We start from the raw sequence: 16,171 nt of genomic DNA on the forward strand, positions 1-16,171 counted from the left end.
TGCGAGCATGTAATCTATTCACCATGAAAATCAGTACAGACTTGACCCTGGCACATTCTTCCAAGCAAAACCCTGCAGGGCGACTATCTTCTGCACAAACAAAAAAATACCGACCGATTGCTTTGGGAGCATTCAATGCTAGAAATCAGATCGCAGGAAAAAACAAGCATTTAATTTCTCTTGATTTTTTTTGCAAATACTGTATACAAATAAAAAAGATCTCACCTAACATGTGGGAATTGCTAATTCTTTCTATTCCACAGCGACCTGGTGCAATTGGTCAAACTGATAAGTAGGAAAAAGTGTCATGCGTCTTTTTGTCCTCTAAGGGTACACAAGGCAAGCATGAGTTATATTTTAGATTACGTGCTTTTGGTGAGAATACCAAAGTGACGATCTGTTGCTTCCCTTGAGATGGCTACAAAGAAAAAAGGGCCCATACTTGCAGCTTGTCAATTTCAACATTTGGTCACATGACCAGCACCTCCCTGCTAAGGATGGGGATAGATTTCCACGTCAGCTTACGTCTCCAAATTTCTTACTTCACGGATCTGCTTCAAAGAGGCAGCTGCATTAGAGAATCATGTTAAGCTCAGCTAATGCGGAGAACCCGAGGTAGCCTAATGATGGATTTTGATGAGCGTGTTCCTTGTTCCTCTAACATGTATTTGCCAAGTTGTACTTACTACGTCTCGGGTCCTGATTTCTCCAGCCTCCCTTCTTTTTTGCCCCAGACCCCGTCTTCTCGCCCTATGACATACTCCTACTCTTCCAACCTACCCCAGGTCCAACCTGTGAGAGAAGTTACCTTCAGGGAGTATGCCATTGACCCCTCCAGTAAATGGCACCCCAGGAACAATCTACCCCACTGCTACTCAGCAGAGGAGATCATGCACAGAGACTGCCTGCCTGCCACCAACACGGCTAGCATGGGCGAGATGTTCGGCAAAAACACAGCAAACGTCTACCACCCCACCACCAACGTCTCGTCCAATTTCTATAGCACGGTGGGGAGGAACGGGGTCCTGCCCCAGGCTTTCGACCAGTTTTTCGAGACGGCGTATGGCACCACGGAAAACCTGTCCTCAGCGGACTATTCGGGAGACAAGAATGGCGAGAAAATGCCTCCGACAGCTACTGCAACTTCAAGTTCGGAAGGCGGCTGCAGCAGAGAGGCGGCAGCAGCAGCAGAGGAGAAGGAGAGGCGGAGGAGGACAGAGAGCAGCAGCAGCCCGGAGTCATCTTCCGGCAACAATGAGGAGAAATCCAGCAGCTCCAGTACGTATAAAGGCAGCGCCCAAGCGCTTTATGAAAGGGAGTTTGAAATCTAGCGCACCACCGCTGTTAAATTTTTATATGCTGTTTTATAAGCATATAAGGTTTATGAAGGGCCTTTAGATTTCCCCCAACAAAACTTTGTTATAAAAGGCAAGATCACGTGTTTAGTGCTGAAATTGGCCGTGAAATACCCACCGGCCAATGGATGCCTTTAAAAAAAATCGTTCTCCTTCCTTTTTTTTTTTTTTTTAAATAATAATAAAAAAGGGCTCTGTGGTCAAACTCTCGAAAATATAATAACGTTCGTTTGTGCCTGTAAAGTCACCAAAAAGGGATCCTGACTCCTTTGATATCAAGGTAATCCAGTGATTTTATAAAAGCCATGTGTTGCACCAGAAGTCTAGTTAGGGGCTGAATTCAAAGCCATCACCATTTTAACGATTGCACTAGCATAGTGTTTAGCAGATAAAGTAGCCGCCTGAACTGTAGCAATATATTAAAAGAAACAAATTAACCCAAAGCTGGCCTTTTTGTCTAAAGGAAGCCATTTTACTTAGGCATTATGGCAATTACGTGTTGCCTTCTGTCCAACAGTCTGTTACTTACAATTGTTATTCAATCTGTCAAAGTCTGATTTTTATATGTGTTTTTTAAAAGGCAAAGCAAGTAAACAACTTTGAAAAATACCTCTACAGTGGCCTGTACCAGAAAAGGAAGTTTTTTTTTAAAAAAGTGATAAGACTAATATTTAATGTAAAGAGCTTTTGAACCTTGAAAACCTTCCAAACAGAACTACTCTGCGTAGTGAACTTTAAGCCTATTGTGGCAAATTGAGAGACGACATTGCTATTATAACTATATACCTGCATTTTAAAAACCAGCGGAGTCAATCAGAATGCAATGATTTAATAGCAGCCTTAGACGCAGTGCCATTTCCACTGATTAAAAAGAAAGGTGAGGGGGGGGGCAAACACATTCATGGAAATGTAAAGCCAGTATCTGTAGACAGAATAAAAATCAATTGTAATGGTCTGGAGAAAGATTGGGGTTGGAAATGTGTTTACTAACCCTGATAACATAATGTCAGCTGAAGTGAACCAGGTGATTAAAACAGAAATGTCTATGTGCAGCTGTTTGTTTAGTCTGTTACACCACGGTACCAAGCATCGCATATAGCTTCTGAAAAGTGCAGGTACAAACAATGAGGCAGGTACTCTAATTCTTGTTCTGTATTATGCCTGTCCACCTTGCCGAAGTGACACGTTGTTTGCCATCATTGCTTTTTCACATGAAGAAATGTGGGCTCTGCGTTTTCTGTACCCTTTCCCCATAGAAAGCTCGATAAGGTTAAGAGCTAGCCTGTAGAATAGGACCTAACCGTTATACCCATGGAGTAGGCAAAACACTTTACAGATTTGCCCCTTGACTGAGCTTTTCCCAGTACCAAGTTTCAAACACTTCTGCCTTTTTTCATTCCACAGGTGGACAACGGACCCGTAAAAAGAGATGTCCATACACCAAATATCAGATTAGAGAATTAGAAAGAGAATTCTTCTTCAGTGTCTATATAAACAAAGAGAAACGCCTCCAGCTTTCCCGAATGCTCAATTTGACCGACCGTCAAGTAAAAATATGGTTTCAAAACAGAAGAATGAAAGAAAAAAAAATTAACAGGGACCGATTACAATATTACTCAGCTAATCCACTACTTTAAAACTCATAGCGTTTTTCAAAATGAGATTAAATTCAGATTTCGCCCTTGACAAGGTCAAGCCACAGGGTTACATTTAAGAAGGAGGTGTGTAACTGACGGGACTATGAGACCTATGATTTTACATACATGTAAATCAACTCTGGACTTTTAATTTTTTAATTTTTGATATTTACGTATCAACTGGAATTGATTTGATGCTGACCCACATGGCATCTAGGGCCAACAGGCCAGCCACAATCTTTGTTCTGAGTGCAAAATTCATACCTCTTACCTTTACAGACACTTCCGCTCGTTCTGTTCTGGTTTCAGTAATTAAAAGTGGGAAGTGAACCTTTGCCTATTCACTGTTTAACTATTGTTGATCTTGTTCCCCTGTTTTACTGTGGAATGTGTGTGTGGAAATTACAGGTCGAGTTTACGTGCTGAGGACCACTGCAAAACAAAGCTTCGCAAAATAATATTTTTTTCCTTCGGAAGAGAATGTCTCTGTTAGAGCAGAGCTCCATGACTAATTGATTTAAATAAAAATAAATACATATTCCTTTACAAGGTCAATCAAGAAAGTTATAGTACAGACGAAGTGATGGATATAATCGTGTTTTATTGGGGGGGGGAATGATATGAAAGACTTGATTATTTACTTTAAAAATATGTCAGGCATAAATTTGCCATATATCGTAAAGAAACAATCACTGAAAATAAAATGTTGAGCAGTTGTCATATTAGCTCTCGATTTATTTATAACAACTGTCTATACCTTGCCATCCTTTTAACAACTAATCATGATCCCATATTTAAACGTTTAAAAGATTGCAAAATGAATTCCAAAGTTTTAAAAGAAAAAAATAAATAGAAAACTAACCTTCTGGCTTCTGGCTCACAAACTTTCTTCAGGAAATACCTGTGGAGAACGAGAGTTTGGTTAATACCACACAACACTTAAATGTAACTTGGATTTGTACAATGCACTAACATTTGAATCACCAAACTAATTTAATCTTCTATTTCTTTAGAAGGTTGCTTGTAAGGAATTTATTCAGAAGCCGAACAATGTAAATATGGTAATTTTGTTTTCATATGTTGTTGTCTACTTTAAATGTCATGAGCTCTACTTCGTCCCTCAGGCGACATATACAAAGAATGGATAGTTGTTTGGAGTTATTTTAAACATATACATATATATATATATATATATAAATATATATATTGTCCTGCAGGAACCAAAGCGAGAAAAATGCAATTTAAAAAAATATTTAAAATTCTATATCAGTTTACAAAGGATACGATATTCTATCGTTAAGGTAATTTGCTGTTGAGAGTACGTGAATGTATATTTCATACAGGAACAGTGTTTTACAAGACTTGTAAATAAAAAAACATTACCTATTTTGTTTTAATACATTTTTTACATATGTTTTTCCTTTGGGGTGAGAGGGTGCCTTTTTTTCTCTACATGAGCAACAAATTGGTGATAATTATTTTTGAACAATCAGTTTACCAAATGGATGTAATTTCTTTTTACACAGTTCACAAAATGCAATATCTTTGTATTACATCACTGTTTTCAATATCTATCATCTATATGTATATACAGTTTTCTTTTAATACGCGAAAGTATTTGGTTGCATGTATACAATGGAACAGCGCACAAGGAAATAAAAAAATGGAAAATTTATATTTTTATTCTGGTGTTACATTACTGTGTATGGTTTTATCTAATCTAAATTTTACAATCAAAATCTACTGTGCAAGTTACTCGCCTATTTTTTCTAATCCTTCACTATCAGCCAAAGCACAGTGTTCACACTGGTGAATAAACATGCAGACCAAAGTTCATTTAAATCTAAATTTCAACGGATTAAAAAGAGAAAAAATAATGCTTTTAGTAATTCAGTGTAAATATCACGCCTTTGTTCTCAGCTGTAAAATACACACAAGACGATAACTTGTTATGTTCTAGGAATTAAAAATATATTGTTTATTTCAGACCACACATGTCTGGACTAACCATTTTAAAATTATTTTTAGTATCAGTAATGTTTGGGAATATTTTATCACCATAACCCTAAAGCGAATTTTAAAATGAGCTGACGTGTGTGTAAAGGAGTGAGAACATTGTTTTCTTCGAAAAGTCTTCCATGTGTGAGAGTGGTGGAGCTGGGCTGTATGAAATTGTCCTTGATCTCGAAGGGGGGAAAACAAAAGTTGGGAAAACAATGTCTAGATGAGACTGTGGTATGGAGAATGGCATTTTAATCTCTAATTCTTGTCCTAATCTTAATCAGGAAAAGAAAGTGCATACTGTTTTTGAATTGTTTACTGGCTTTGAACTTCTGTATTGCATTGGACATCACCCATAACCTTGAGGTGAAGGGCTAAATGGCTCTGGACCTGTGGTTGACAACCCCCACCCAGTCAGACAACGTCTCGTCAAAGGAAATGTTTTAAAAAATGAGAAAAGTAGTTTGTTTGTTTGTTTGTTTGTTTGTTTGTCTAGAATGCCACAATGGTATGCAAGTTTTAAAAGAGATGGACGGAAAGATACAGAGAGAGAGAGAGAGAGAGAGAAATAAATGAATGGCAGTGAGTGTTTAGCAAGAAGCTTCCTTTCCTAGTTAAAAATTAACTGGTATTCATGGCTACTCCTGGAGGTAGTTGAGCCATGGCGTTTCTCTGGTTGGGATTTGATTTCCTAACCCAATAAAAACACATCCTCTGTGTTGCTGTGACAATGTGATTATAAAAAGTGTCCATGACTTGTTCATTTGCATATATGGAATGCCCTGCTATAAACTAAGCAGAGGGTCTACAGCAATTTCTTAGATATAGAAATTAGATCTGAATAACACTTGTCTGGACACATTCTCTAGCATCCTTTTATTAGAATAGTGAATCTGAATTCGTTAGTCAGTCACTGTTCCTCAGGTGCTCGATTGCCACAAGATGGCGTGCTTCAGATCAATGTCAAAGCCGCAGCGGGAGAAGAGAACCCCTGGGAAAAAAATCTTGGCCTTTGTTCACTTTACATTCTAGCAGCAGCACGTTAAATTATTGCACTTTCTATGCTACGGTTGGCAAAAGTTGCTTCAGTGGATTGCTTACTTGACACATGAAGTTAAACATTTCGCAAGGCATTCCTGAAAAATTTAATCCCGATTGACTTTGGTTTAGAAAAAGCATGAAGGTAAGTGCTTAGATCTGCCATATGTACAGAAATTAAAATGGAATGGGTTGTTATCAAACTAGTTCTTGGAAAGTTTGCATGAGCTTTATTTGTTTTGTTTCAGTTAAGCATTTTGGAGGAGAACTATAGAGAGGGGAACTATTCCAAAAAGTTGGTTATTAAACTTAATACATGAAAGAATATTTAAGAGACTTCTTAAATTTTAGTTGACTATTTTTCTTTTACTTAATAAAGTTTTGGCTAACAGTATGGAAAAATCCACGTTATGGGGATTTTTTTTTTCAGAAGAATACTGTAGATTTCTTCCAATTATACAAATCGTTGCACTGGAAATATGATCAAACTTGACATTTATGTGTAGAACGCTAAGGGTCTTCAGTCAAATAGAGCTATGATAACATACACTGAAAATGACAGGTAATTTTGATGTTCTTATTGGACTTGAACCGTAGTTTGCTTATTGGTCAAAATTTTAATGGAATGGCTAGGACAATATTTGTTTAAAAACGTCACTATTCTGAGGCAAACTTTACTCTTTTCTTTTTGTTGCAGCTGGAAATAGATGTTGGTAAACGTATAGTTAAAGTCACTTGCACAAGGAATAAAATATTTGATTGCGTATTAAGTGAGTGTTTGAATAAGACTAACTTTAAAATATTCATTATCTATCTATCGCAGATAGAACACTGTTGCAGACGGATATAGGTCAAATATACCCATTTTCTAAGGCGTGAGTTGGGATGTAGTTGCTAACGTATCTTCAACGTGTAATTTAGCAGCTACTGTACTTCTGGTTATTCCTCCTGTTTCTTCAGTTCCACGCTTCATTATAAAGTCTGCATTTGAAAAATGTGTGGTTCTGTGAATTCACTAGTTTAGCCGCATATTTTAATACACAGGGTCCTATAGTCTGAGTACTTTGCTTTTAAATATCAGATTCAAATACAGTTAATTTAAACTTTGCTTCCTGATTGTAATACTATGCCATCGTCAAAAGAGACTAATGAAACTGGTATGCAATATTTTGCACGAAAAGATCATTTAAAACATGTTTAGAGAAATGTGGAGTGAATTGTTAAAAACCCACATGCAATCATTATGAAGTATATTTTAGATCATTATCAGAATCTATGTATTAAGAAAATATATTACATTAAAAGTTCAAGAATGTTGATCTTTTTTCACTTCCGCGGATAGGCGTCAATACTTAAAAAGGCACCTCAAAATAAAGCGGGACGAATACCGAAAGCCCTTTTAGTAAATTCTATTTTACACCAGTCAGATTAGGCTTAGCATATTTGATCAAATATTTTCCTTGTTGTTCCCTTCCCCCATCCAGTACTCAAATGAATAAATCAAAGAGACCCCAGCAGTAGTTAAAGCGCCCTCTGGTTACAAATTGTTTACTGATGGTCTTGGTCATAGGACAATATTTAAAAAAAACCAAGCTTGCTTCTTACAATAACTGTTTATTATTTCACATGGTTTGGAATAGCGTGTTTTGGAGGAAAGAGTCTAAAAGAAATTCAGTATTTACTTTGCGTTAATTATTCATGGAAACAATTCTATTTTGCGTGCTAAGGATACCACTTCCTATACCAAGGGGAGGTTTTTCATAATGTTTTGTCACAACCTTTTCATCTAATGGTCTAAAATTGCAATTTGAGGCCAATATCTATCTAACCATCTAGCTAGCTAGCTAGCTCTCAAGCTGCCTCCACCTCGAAAAGGGATACTTATATTTTACATCAAAACTGTATTTAAAGAGAAGGTAGTCACAAAAAAGACAGTAGCTATATAACTTGAAATGTTTAATATTACTGTCTGTCCTAAATCTACATTAAAAGACAGATCTCTACGTCTGTACCGTATTAAGGGCTACATAGACATTAGAAAGCACTAGAAGGCAGCGGTCTCACAGAGGTTAGTGATTAGGTAAATCCTTAAAAATGGTTCTGGTGTAATTTTTTATACTGTATAGTAATCATAGGGGTCTATACTAGGGAAAGGGCTCATCAGAGTTATGTGCAAAATACATTGCTAATCAAAATTAGTAAAACGGCACACAAAATATAAAATATATTCAGAAGATAGAAGGCCTTCAGACGGCTGGGATACAAATTAAATTGCAACCTCAATTTCAAAAAGGATAACATCCCAAGGTTCATTTTGTCCCTTATAGCGTGAAACAATTTCTAGTAAAGATAAAAATTGGTGAGCTAGTCATTTATCACCTTTCTTGGCGCAGACACGGTTTCTAAACCTCCTGATTGAAAGCCGCCTTCTTTGGATCAAATCCAGAAAGAAAAGTAAATCTGGCACACATACACGGTCCTGACAACTGACAGTTCTAATATTAAATAAGTATTCACTGACTGCATTAGTTTTTTGAGATTTATACAATGTAATCTACCTCTATATACTCATATAGGCGGCGTACACACGCCCATGACAAACTTCAGGAGGGTTTACATTTTAGTATATTGCAATTTGCCCACGTCAGAAACAAAAGCATATTTTAATTAGCATACAAAATAGCATCAGCCGATTAACAGTGTTGTACCTTTTGTTTTGTCTAGGAAATAAGAAAGAGATAAATCATTATTTAGCTTGATGCATTTTAAAGTTTCGAACCAGAGTTTGCATGAGGGTGAGCTATCCTTTTTAATTTATTTCTTTTAGTTTTTAATTTTTAGTCTAACCAATAAAAGAGTTTAACGACTCTATTAATACATCCATTACACTTTTCTTAGATTGGTAAAATTTTATTTTGATCTTGTTGTCTGTGTATGCCATTAATTTAGATTCCCCACCAAATAACACTTTTACTTGCTTAGACGCTTTTTAAACTGTACTTGCTCATTTGTATTTACCGCCAGATGGTGTTGCTTATATAAGCAGAATTTAGAAGAAACTATTTCTCGTCCCTTGGAATAGACAATATTATTCAAAATTTCTTTAAAGTCGGGGTTAATCTTCAAGAGACACATTGTTAAGTGTTTAAAATGTAGTAGCTACACACGCTGCATGCCAAATTAGTTTAGTTTATCCAAAATTGGCCATTATCTTTTATAGTTAAGAATCAAGTGAACATTATTAGTTTTACTTCACTGGGTTTGATGATGTTAGTTACTATTTGCCTTGGCCTTGTTAGCGATTAAAGAAAGCACAGATAATACACAGCCGAGTTGAGTTCATGATCTAGACTAAGTGCTTTGACCATCAAAGCAACACTGTTCATTACTATAAACAAAACAATAAAGGGCATAGATTTCTGTTTCCTGTTGCAAGTTATAGGTGAATACCTATCCTTTGGGTTAAAGTAATCAGCATTACTAATGCTAAAAATCAATCCCTCTGTGGCAGATCTTTTGCTACAAAGGATAAAATAAAGTATTGAGTTAAAACCTGTTTTCTTTCTTTGATTAGTCTGTGTCCTGTATTTCATCTCCCTGATTTCTTTGCCTTAACATTTTTTAAAAAGGCAAATCCAATTATTTTTATAAAATTTGCAATCGTTTTATTTAGGCTGACAAGCATTTTACATACTTTTTCTTTGATCCTTTTTCACTTTAATACAAAACTAATTTTAATTTTAAAAACTAGCTGGTTATTTAAAAAAACAGTTTTGGAAGGATTTCAAGCGTTACTCTTCTATTAGTATAGTTTCTAGATTTGCAATCCATTTCTATATAATTTGGCAAATACAGAATAAACACGCCGCAAGAGCAGACTTCCCCGGTGTAAATTTTATACCTGATTTGGGTAGAGAAATGTATTTGGAACTTGGAACTAAGGGTCACATTTCATTTTATTTAGATCTGTATTTATAACGCTAAGCCTATTGATAATAACCTTCTTGTATACTAGCCAATAAACTGGTTCCTTATATGGTATTAATTTTGTTAGCAGTGATATGGCCCTCACAGGAATCTGATAAGGGTTTGTCTATCACACATTAACACATTGTGGGGTAAGTCGAGTTTGGGAAATACACACAATATTACAGCAGGAAAATAAATAAGTAGAGGGGTTCCGATAGGCTGTTTGATGTCCCCAGATCACTGCACTCGACCATTACGTCCTACTTGGCAGTCGTATGTAAGCAATGGTATAATACTCATTAGATAACATTTGAAAAATAAGCAGCATTTCCATAAAGATTTTATGGGCACTGCAAAGTTGTAACAACCTCTACCAGCTCACAGCATTTCCAGCTGACAGGGAAAGAACCTTGGGAGGGCCCCTTCAGCTTAATTTGCCCATGGAAACTAACATTTGTGTCCCGCTGTTTTCTGTACGTTTCAAAATAACTTGTCTAGGGGAATGTCAAAATGTGGAAAGGAATTTCCTCGTTGTAGGCAAACACTAAAATATTAAACCACGTGAGGCTCGACAGATCAATAGATCGAGGGGAAATGTACAGAGTACAGTTGACACTGTTATTCTTGTAATATTCTCCTAGATGCTTTGAACGCCAAGGGTATGCGCTGCAGGAGTGTATGGCTGAACGCCTGCCTGTTCTGACTGACACAGTCAAGCGTGGTCAGAAACGAAGCCAAATGACCACTTTAACTGTTTCCTTGGCATTCTTATTGGTTACGGCTGGCTTTATGGCAGAGCTGGGTGCCAGAATGAGGCGAGCATTAAGATTTAATGAGCAATATTTATTTTTCAAACGGTTATTTGTACTCATCGGGAAGCCAAAGACAACCGATCCTTTGCTTCTAGGATCTGAGGATCAGCTTTGTGTTTTAAACAGAAGACCCATATGCTAAGCGGGAATGTGTCACCGAATGCTTTAAAAATATTTAAAAATCCCACGCAGCCATAGACCTTGCACAAAAGACCATGATTTCTCCAAGTCAGTTGTATGATTTTAAAATAGCATAAATGAGAGATGATATAAGTGAACCATCATCCAGCTATTTCATTACAAAGTCTATCCAACGCTCCGTCTGCATGCCTGTCTGTCTGCGCTCTGCCTAGGAGCTCCGCTACAATTACATATTGACTGTACAGCATTGTCTAATATCCCAGGATTAGTTGTTTTAGTATTTTACTGAGGAAATGGACGGTACATTTTAACAGATTCACAGTGAATGATTCAAATGAGAAAATGTAAAACATAAATACCGATATATAAACACATAGGGAGGGTGGCATCATGTGGGAATCCATTTTCACTGTTTAGATTTGGATTCTTTCTGTGACTTCTATCTTTTCATTAGAAATGTTAACCAGATTTAGGGACAAATCCAAGGTGAACCATGGTATTAGAAGATGCAATCACAATATTCTGCCACAATGGAATTAGTTATTAATTGATTCTTCAGTACTCTAGCCAACAACTATTCATCTCTAGTACATTTCAGACTAGTTTACAGTAATTCACATTTGGTGGTGATGTTAGTCTAGGAATAGCTAATTTCTTAATAATTTAAGGCTACAGAAGCCAGAATCCTTTATAGCGTCAAATGGTGCGTGATAAATAATAACAATTTTTTAAAAGTAGGCAATCAAATAAAATGTCACAGACCCCAGCCGTAAAAACAGAGGATTCCTGGCTTTATTAATATCATCACAAACACATGCTGTGCAACGAGGCGAGCACGCCTTACTTCCGGAAAGCACAACTGTAGGAAAAGAAGTGATAATAAAAGGTTTATTTATATCCCGCTTCATCCTAGGTAATAATAAACATCAGACTGCTCTGCTACTTTATAGCAGTGAATGTGATAATAGAAGAGTATAACGTGTGCTAACACTAAAATAAGGTAGGAAATTGTTTTATACTTTTCAGTGTGCATCTGTATCTCCGCATACACGTATACCCTATATCTACCTATAGCTATCGATATGGGTAGATTTAGGTGCTCGTCTATATGGAAATAGATATTACACATTAATATACATATATATTCTAAATACAGAGGTCGACCTGAGACCAGCTCTCTGCATACGAAACCAAACTGGGAGGGGTTGCTGGTAGGGCTTGGGTTTCCATTGGCTGTAAGCATTTGCCGTGGTGCGGGGGTATCTCTAATCATATTCAGCATGTTTTGCACAAGAAATGTCAGCCAGAAAGGGCTATCGGCTCCCTTCGCCAAATTATTCCACAACAATGTCATGCTCAGAGAGCCCGGCTGCAAACTCTTTTTTGGTAGACTCCTTGATCAGCTCAGGCAGAGGGGAAGGAGGAGGAGGAGGAGGCGGAGGAGGAGGAGGCGGCGGCTACTATCCCAACAGTAGTGTCTTTTTGCCACAGGCGTCCGATTTGTCCTATGGGTTGCAAAGCTGCGGACTTTTCCCAGTTTTGAGCAAACGCAATGAAGGTGCTGCTCAAAGCATGGTCCCCACTTCTCATCCCTACATGTCAGGGATGGAGGTCTGGCTAGAGCCCCCAAGATCCTGTCGCCTGGAAGAGCCTGAAACCCAGCAGGCTACCTCCTGCTCTTTTGCTCAAAACATTAAAGAGGAGAACTCTTACTGCCTCTATGATTCAGACAAATGTCCTAAAGGTGCAGCTGCCACAGATCTATCTACTTTTCCAAGGCTAAACGCTGAGGTCTGTCCCATGAACAACGCTAGTGGGGTTCCTGTCCCAGGCTACTTCCGCTTGTCTCAAGCTTATGGCACTTCCAAGAACTACAATGCTGGGCAGGTTGTTGCTTCCCAGTTCACACCGCAGCCCCAAGTTCGTTTTGATGCGGCTCCATCTTTGCCTTCAGTCCCAACAGAAGCGGGGAGGACAGAGACCGAGGAGGCTTCCCCCAACACCTTGGCTTGCGTCTCCCAGAGGGAGGAAGACGCCCAGGCTTCGTCTTCGACCGCAGAAGAACTCTCCCCAGCTCCGTCAGAAAGCAGCAAACACTCTCCTGAGAAAGAACCCATAGGTAAGCAAATAAAAGCCGTGTGAGGATGGTAGTTACATCACAAATGGAAAGGAGGATTCGAGCAGCCTGCAGAGCTGGCAAGAAGCGCCGCTCAGACTGACCTTCTGAACTTTTTAATATTTGGGCGTGGGGATGTAGTAAAAAATAATGTCCATCCTATAGTTTAAATGTTAAAGCCTCCGCTCTGGGCAAACCTTAACCTGCATGCGGTTTAAACATATAGAAAAACAGAGATCCATCTTCCCAGTTGATGTGAGGGTGCCTAAGAGATAACATAGATGTTTGTAAAGCATCCAAAATAAGCAATAGGCAGTGCCAATAAATAAACCCATTAACGGGGTAAGTTATATTTTACGATCCAGAATGCTTTTCAAAATAACTGGCGCGGTGAAATGTTCTTTCTATGAACTGCTATCAAATTAGACTGATGAATGCTCCACGAATATCCTTCAGTGTCTTCAATAGATAACAGGGCTGTTATTATTTATTATTGTGATCCCATAGGCAAAAATAAAACCCTAGTGGGCGATATTGTCAGACTTTTAAGTTGCTGATCATTTTACAATTGATTTTTTTAGATATAATACAGTTGCTCTATTAAACAAAAAAGGAAAACCAAAACCATCACCCACTCCACTAACAGACCAATATCTAAATAATAGCAACAAACACCTACAAAGGGACCTTAGTTTGTTTTTAAAACTGGGTAGAAGCTTCCTAGTTAAGCGGGAAATAAGGCGAAATAGCTCATCTTGTCTTCCATCTGCAAAGCTCGCTTATAAAGTTTAAATCCGCAGTTTTTCCTGACGCAGTTTTGAAAAGAATAAACTGAACTGCAACACAAGGGTTGGGCGGGGGAGCCATTTAAAAAGCCACTTCAATTAAATTAACTGACCACTGACGTATCTCTATCACTGTAGGAGCCAACCATTCTTTTCATTAGGAAAATGGAAACACAGACATTCAGTTTTAATGATCTCCCCGGGCTTTTGGGGGCTAGATTTTTAAAGGAAACGCCGGCTACTCTAAACAAGAGGCTGAGGTGCCCGCAAGGACTCCCTAATTTAGAACTGTGACCAGGGGTCGCAACTTGAGGAACCTCTTTGCCTCTGTCATCTGGTAATGTCCCTTTTTTACTTTCTTAAAACTAGGCAATTCAAAAGGAGAAAATGCAGCAAACTGGCTAACCGCAAAAAGTGGCAGAAAGAAACGATGCCCCTATACCAAGCACCAAACTCTCGAGCTGGAAAAGGAGTTTCTATTCAATATGTACCTGACTCGTGAGCGTCGCCTAGAGATCAGCCGCACAGTCCACCTAACAGACAGACAAGTTAAAATCTGGTTTCAGAACCGCAGAATGAAACTGAAGAAAATGAACAGAGAGAATAGAATTCGGGAGCTCACAGCCAACTTTAATTTTTCTTGATAAACCTATAAGCACATTTTTTTATGGTTTAAAGAGCCAGTATCATTTTCCTAGGCTTTAGTAATCTGCACCTGTATGGATTAAGGATTTTATACATTCTCAGTATGTCCATAACTTCTTTATAGCTATTTCTGGGGGGGAAAGCCATAATGATGCATAAAATTCCGTGTGTGCCGCCCTTGTTCCATTACAATTCCCTTGATGTTATTTGCTTCTTTAACCTTGAAACAGAGACATATGATTTCAAGAGCTGCAAATATATTTTTTTCCTCTTGAAAAAGTAAGCAAACCCGGTTAAAGGCGCGTTACACTTTTAAACGATAAAAAGGTATATGTGAACCGTGTGTAGCTTAATAATGAATAATTGAAGCCTTGCCATAGTTCTATGTAATGGGAGATCAACTTTTCCCCCTCCAAATGGCAGGAGTTCCAATAATTAAATGCAGGCATGCTTTAAAAGAAGGGCTTCAGGGGAACTGGTGTTAACCTCTGTTTTCTTTTCCTTTTCCTTTAACATAACAACCAATATCTGAAGCTTTAAAATTGGCCAGGAAAATGAGACCTTTTCTCTTTAAGGATATAAAAGATCTCGTGTTGCTTATGGACTAAATTATTACACTTACCTCTGAATTTCACCCACTCTGTCTGGTTGTAGATATTGACCATAATGTAGTTTTGCTTAAATATGTGGAATTAGTGGATTTTTGTCTATACATGACGTTACCGCTGGTAACGCATGACAAGCACACAACAATCCCCCCCTGTCTTGAGAAAAAAAATAGTCCCTTTTGCTAGCTAAGTTCATTGAACATCAGAAGGACTTGCTGAGCCAAAGAGCGAGGGAGAATGTGTCCGTCTATCCTTTATACTGTGAAGTTACATGCATTAAAAAGGTCAAACGTGTAGGTGCAAAAAGAAATAAAGAAGGGGAAAATATAAATACAGATATGTATAAATGTCTATTATTATAAAAATGACGATACTGGTTTAAGCAAATGCATTCTATCATTATTATAAATGTTAGTTCTAGCTCTATCTAGTACTTACCTTAAATCGGAATAAATTAATATTGTAATGCTGCTGTGCGTGAAAAGACGATGTTTATGTTCTCATAGAAGAATAAAAGACGTGGAATGAATCCTTTTAATTTTACCTCTTTTTGTGACTGTTTATCCTCAGGTTCTACTTTATGTCTTCAAGAACTTTTACAACAGGAATAGTTGCCTAAACACCCTGCAATTACTTTAGGAATCTATTTAAATATTACCTAGACGGTCGTAATTTGTCTGGGCCATATAGCAATGGTGCAGTAAGGTTTGTCGGCTTTTGTTCAGTTTTATGACTTGCTAGTATATCTGGATTGTTGCTGTCTTGGACGAGTGGTTTCAGTTGAGTGAGGAGCTGCATAGACAGAGGAAGCAAATTACTATTTCTTGAGTGTAGCGTATTGATTTTTTTTTTTTTTGAAAAATAAAACACCTTGAAATATGCTGATGTTTTTGACTCCAAAGGACGGTGAAAAATCTAGCTTTAGCAGATGGCTCAGAAGAAAATCATAAAGGTGAGCACATGTAAATGAGGGTATTAAGGTCTTGTTCTTCTTATCAAACAGGTCCTAGCCACTTTTACACATCTGTATCCTCTGCCTTTCTACCTGTCTGCATGTTATCAGG

The 16,171-nt window shown here is 37.7% G+C and overlaps 2 protein-coding genes across 2 annotated transcripts; both read left to right on the forward strand.

The window, feature by feature from the left end:
- The first annotated feature begins 599 nt into the window (after nt 1–599).
- Nucleotides 600–3,600, forward strand: HOXA11 (homeobox A11). The gene is made up of 2 exons (XM_024222939.3): nt 600–1,278; nt 2,760–3,600. Exons 1-2 carry the CDS (start codon nt 600–602, stop codon nt 2,990–2,992), a joined length of 912 nt encoding a protein of 303 aa, XP_024078707.1. The 3' UTR covers nt 2,993–3,600.
- Nucleotides 3,601–12,249: 8,649 nt separating this feature from the next.
- HOXA10 (homeobox A10) lies at nt 12,250–15,623 on the forward strand. The gene is made up of 2 exons (XM_024222958.2): nt 12,250–13,072; nt 14,224–15,623. The coding sequence occupies exons 1-2, from the start codon at nt 12,250–12,252 to the stop codon at nt 14,496–14,498; spliced, it is 1,098 nt and encodes a 365-aa protein (XP_024078726.1). The 3' UTR covers nt 14,499–15,623.
- The last annotated feature ends 548 nt before the right edge of the window (nt 15,624–16,171 follow it).

The sequence above is a fragment of the Terrapene carolina genome, unplaced genomic scaffold, assembly GCF_002925995.2.
Source record: "Terrapene carolina triunguis isolate 2854851 unplaced genomic scaffold, T_m_triunguis-2.0 Scaffold84, whole genome shotgun sequence".
NCBI lineage: Eukaryota > Metazoa > Chordata > Testudines > Emydidae > Terrapene > Terrapene triunguis.

What these genes read in the sequence shown, in the direction of transcription:
- HOXA11 (XM_024222939.3), top strand. Translation starts at nt 600, where the DNA reads ATGCGGAGAACCCGAGGTAGCCTAATGATGGATTTTGATGAGCGTGTT. An exon ending in GGAGAAATCCAGCAGCTCCA is followed by an intron (nt 1,279 to 2,759) that starts GTACGTATAAAG and finishes TTCATTCCACAG; the next exon opens with GTGGACAACGGACCCGTAAA.
- HOXA10 (XM_024222958.2), top strand. Translation starts at nt 12,250, where the DNA reads ATGTCAGCCAGAAAGGGCTATCGGCTCCCTTCGCCAAATTATTCCACA. An exon ending in TCCTGAGAAAGAACCCATAG is followed by an intron (nt 13,073 to 14,223) that starts GTAAGCAAATAA and finishes TCTTAAAACTAG; the next exon opens with GCAATTCAAAAGGAGAAAAT.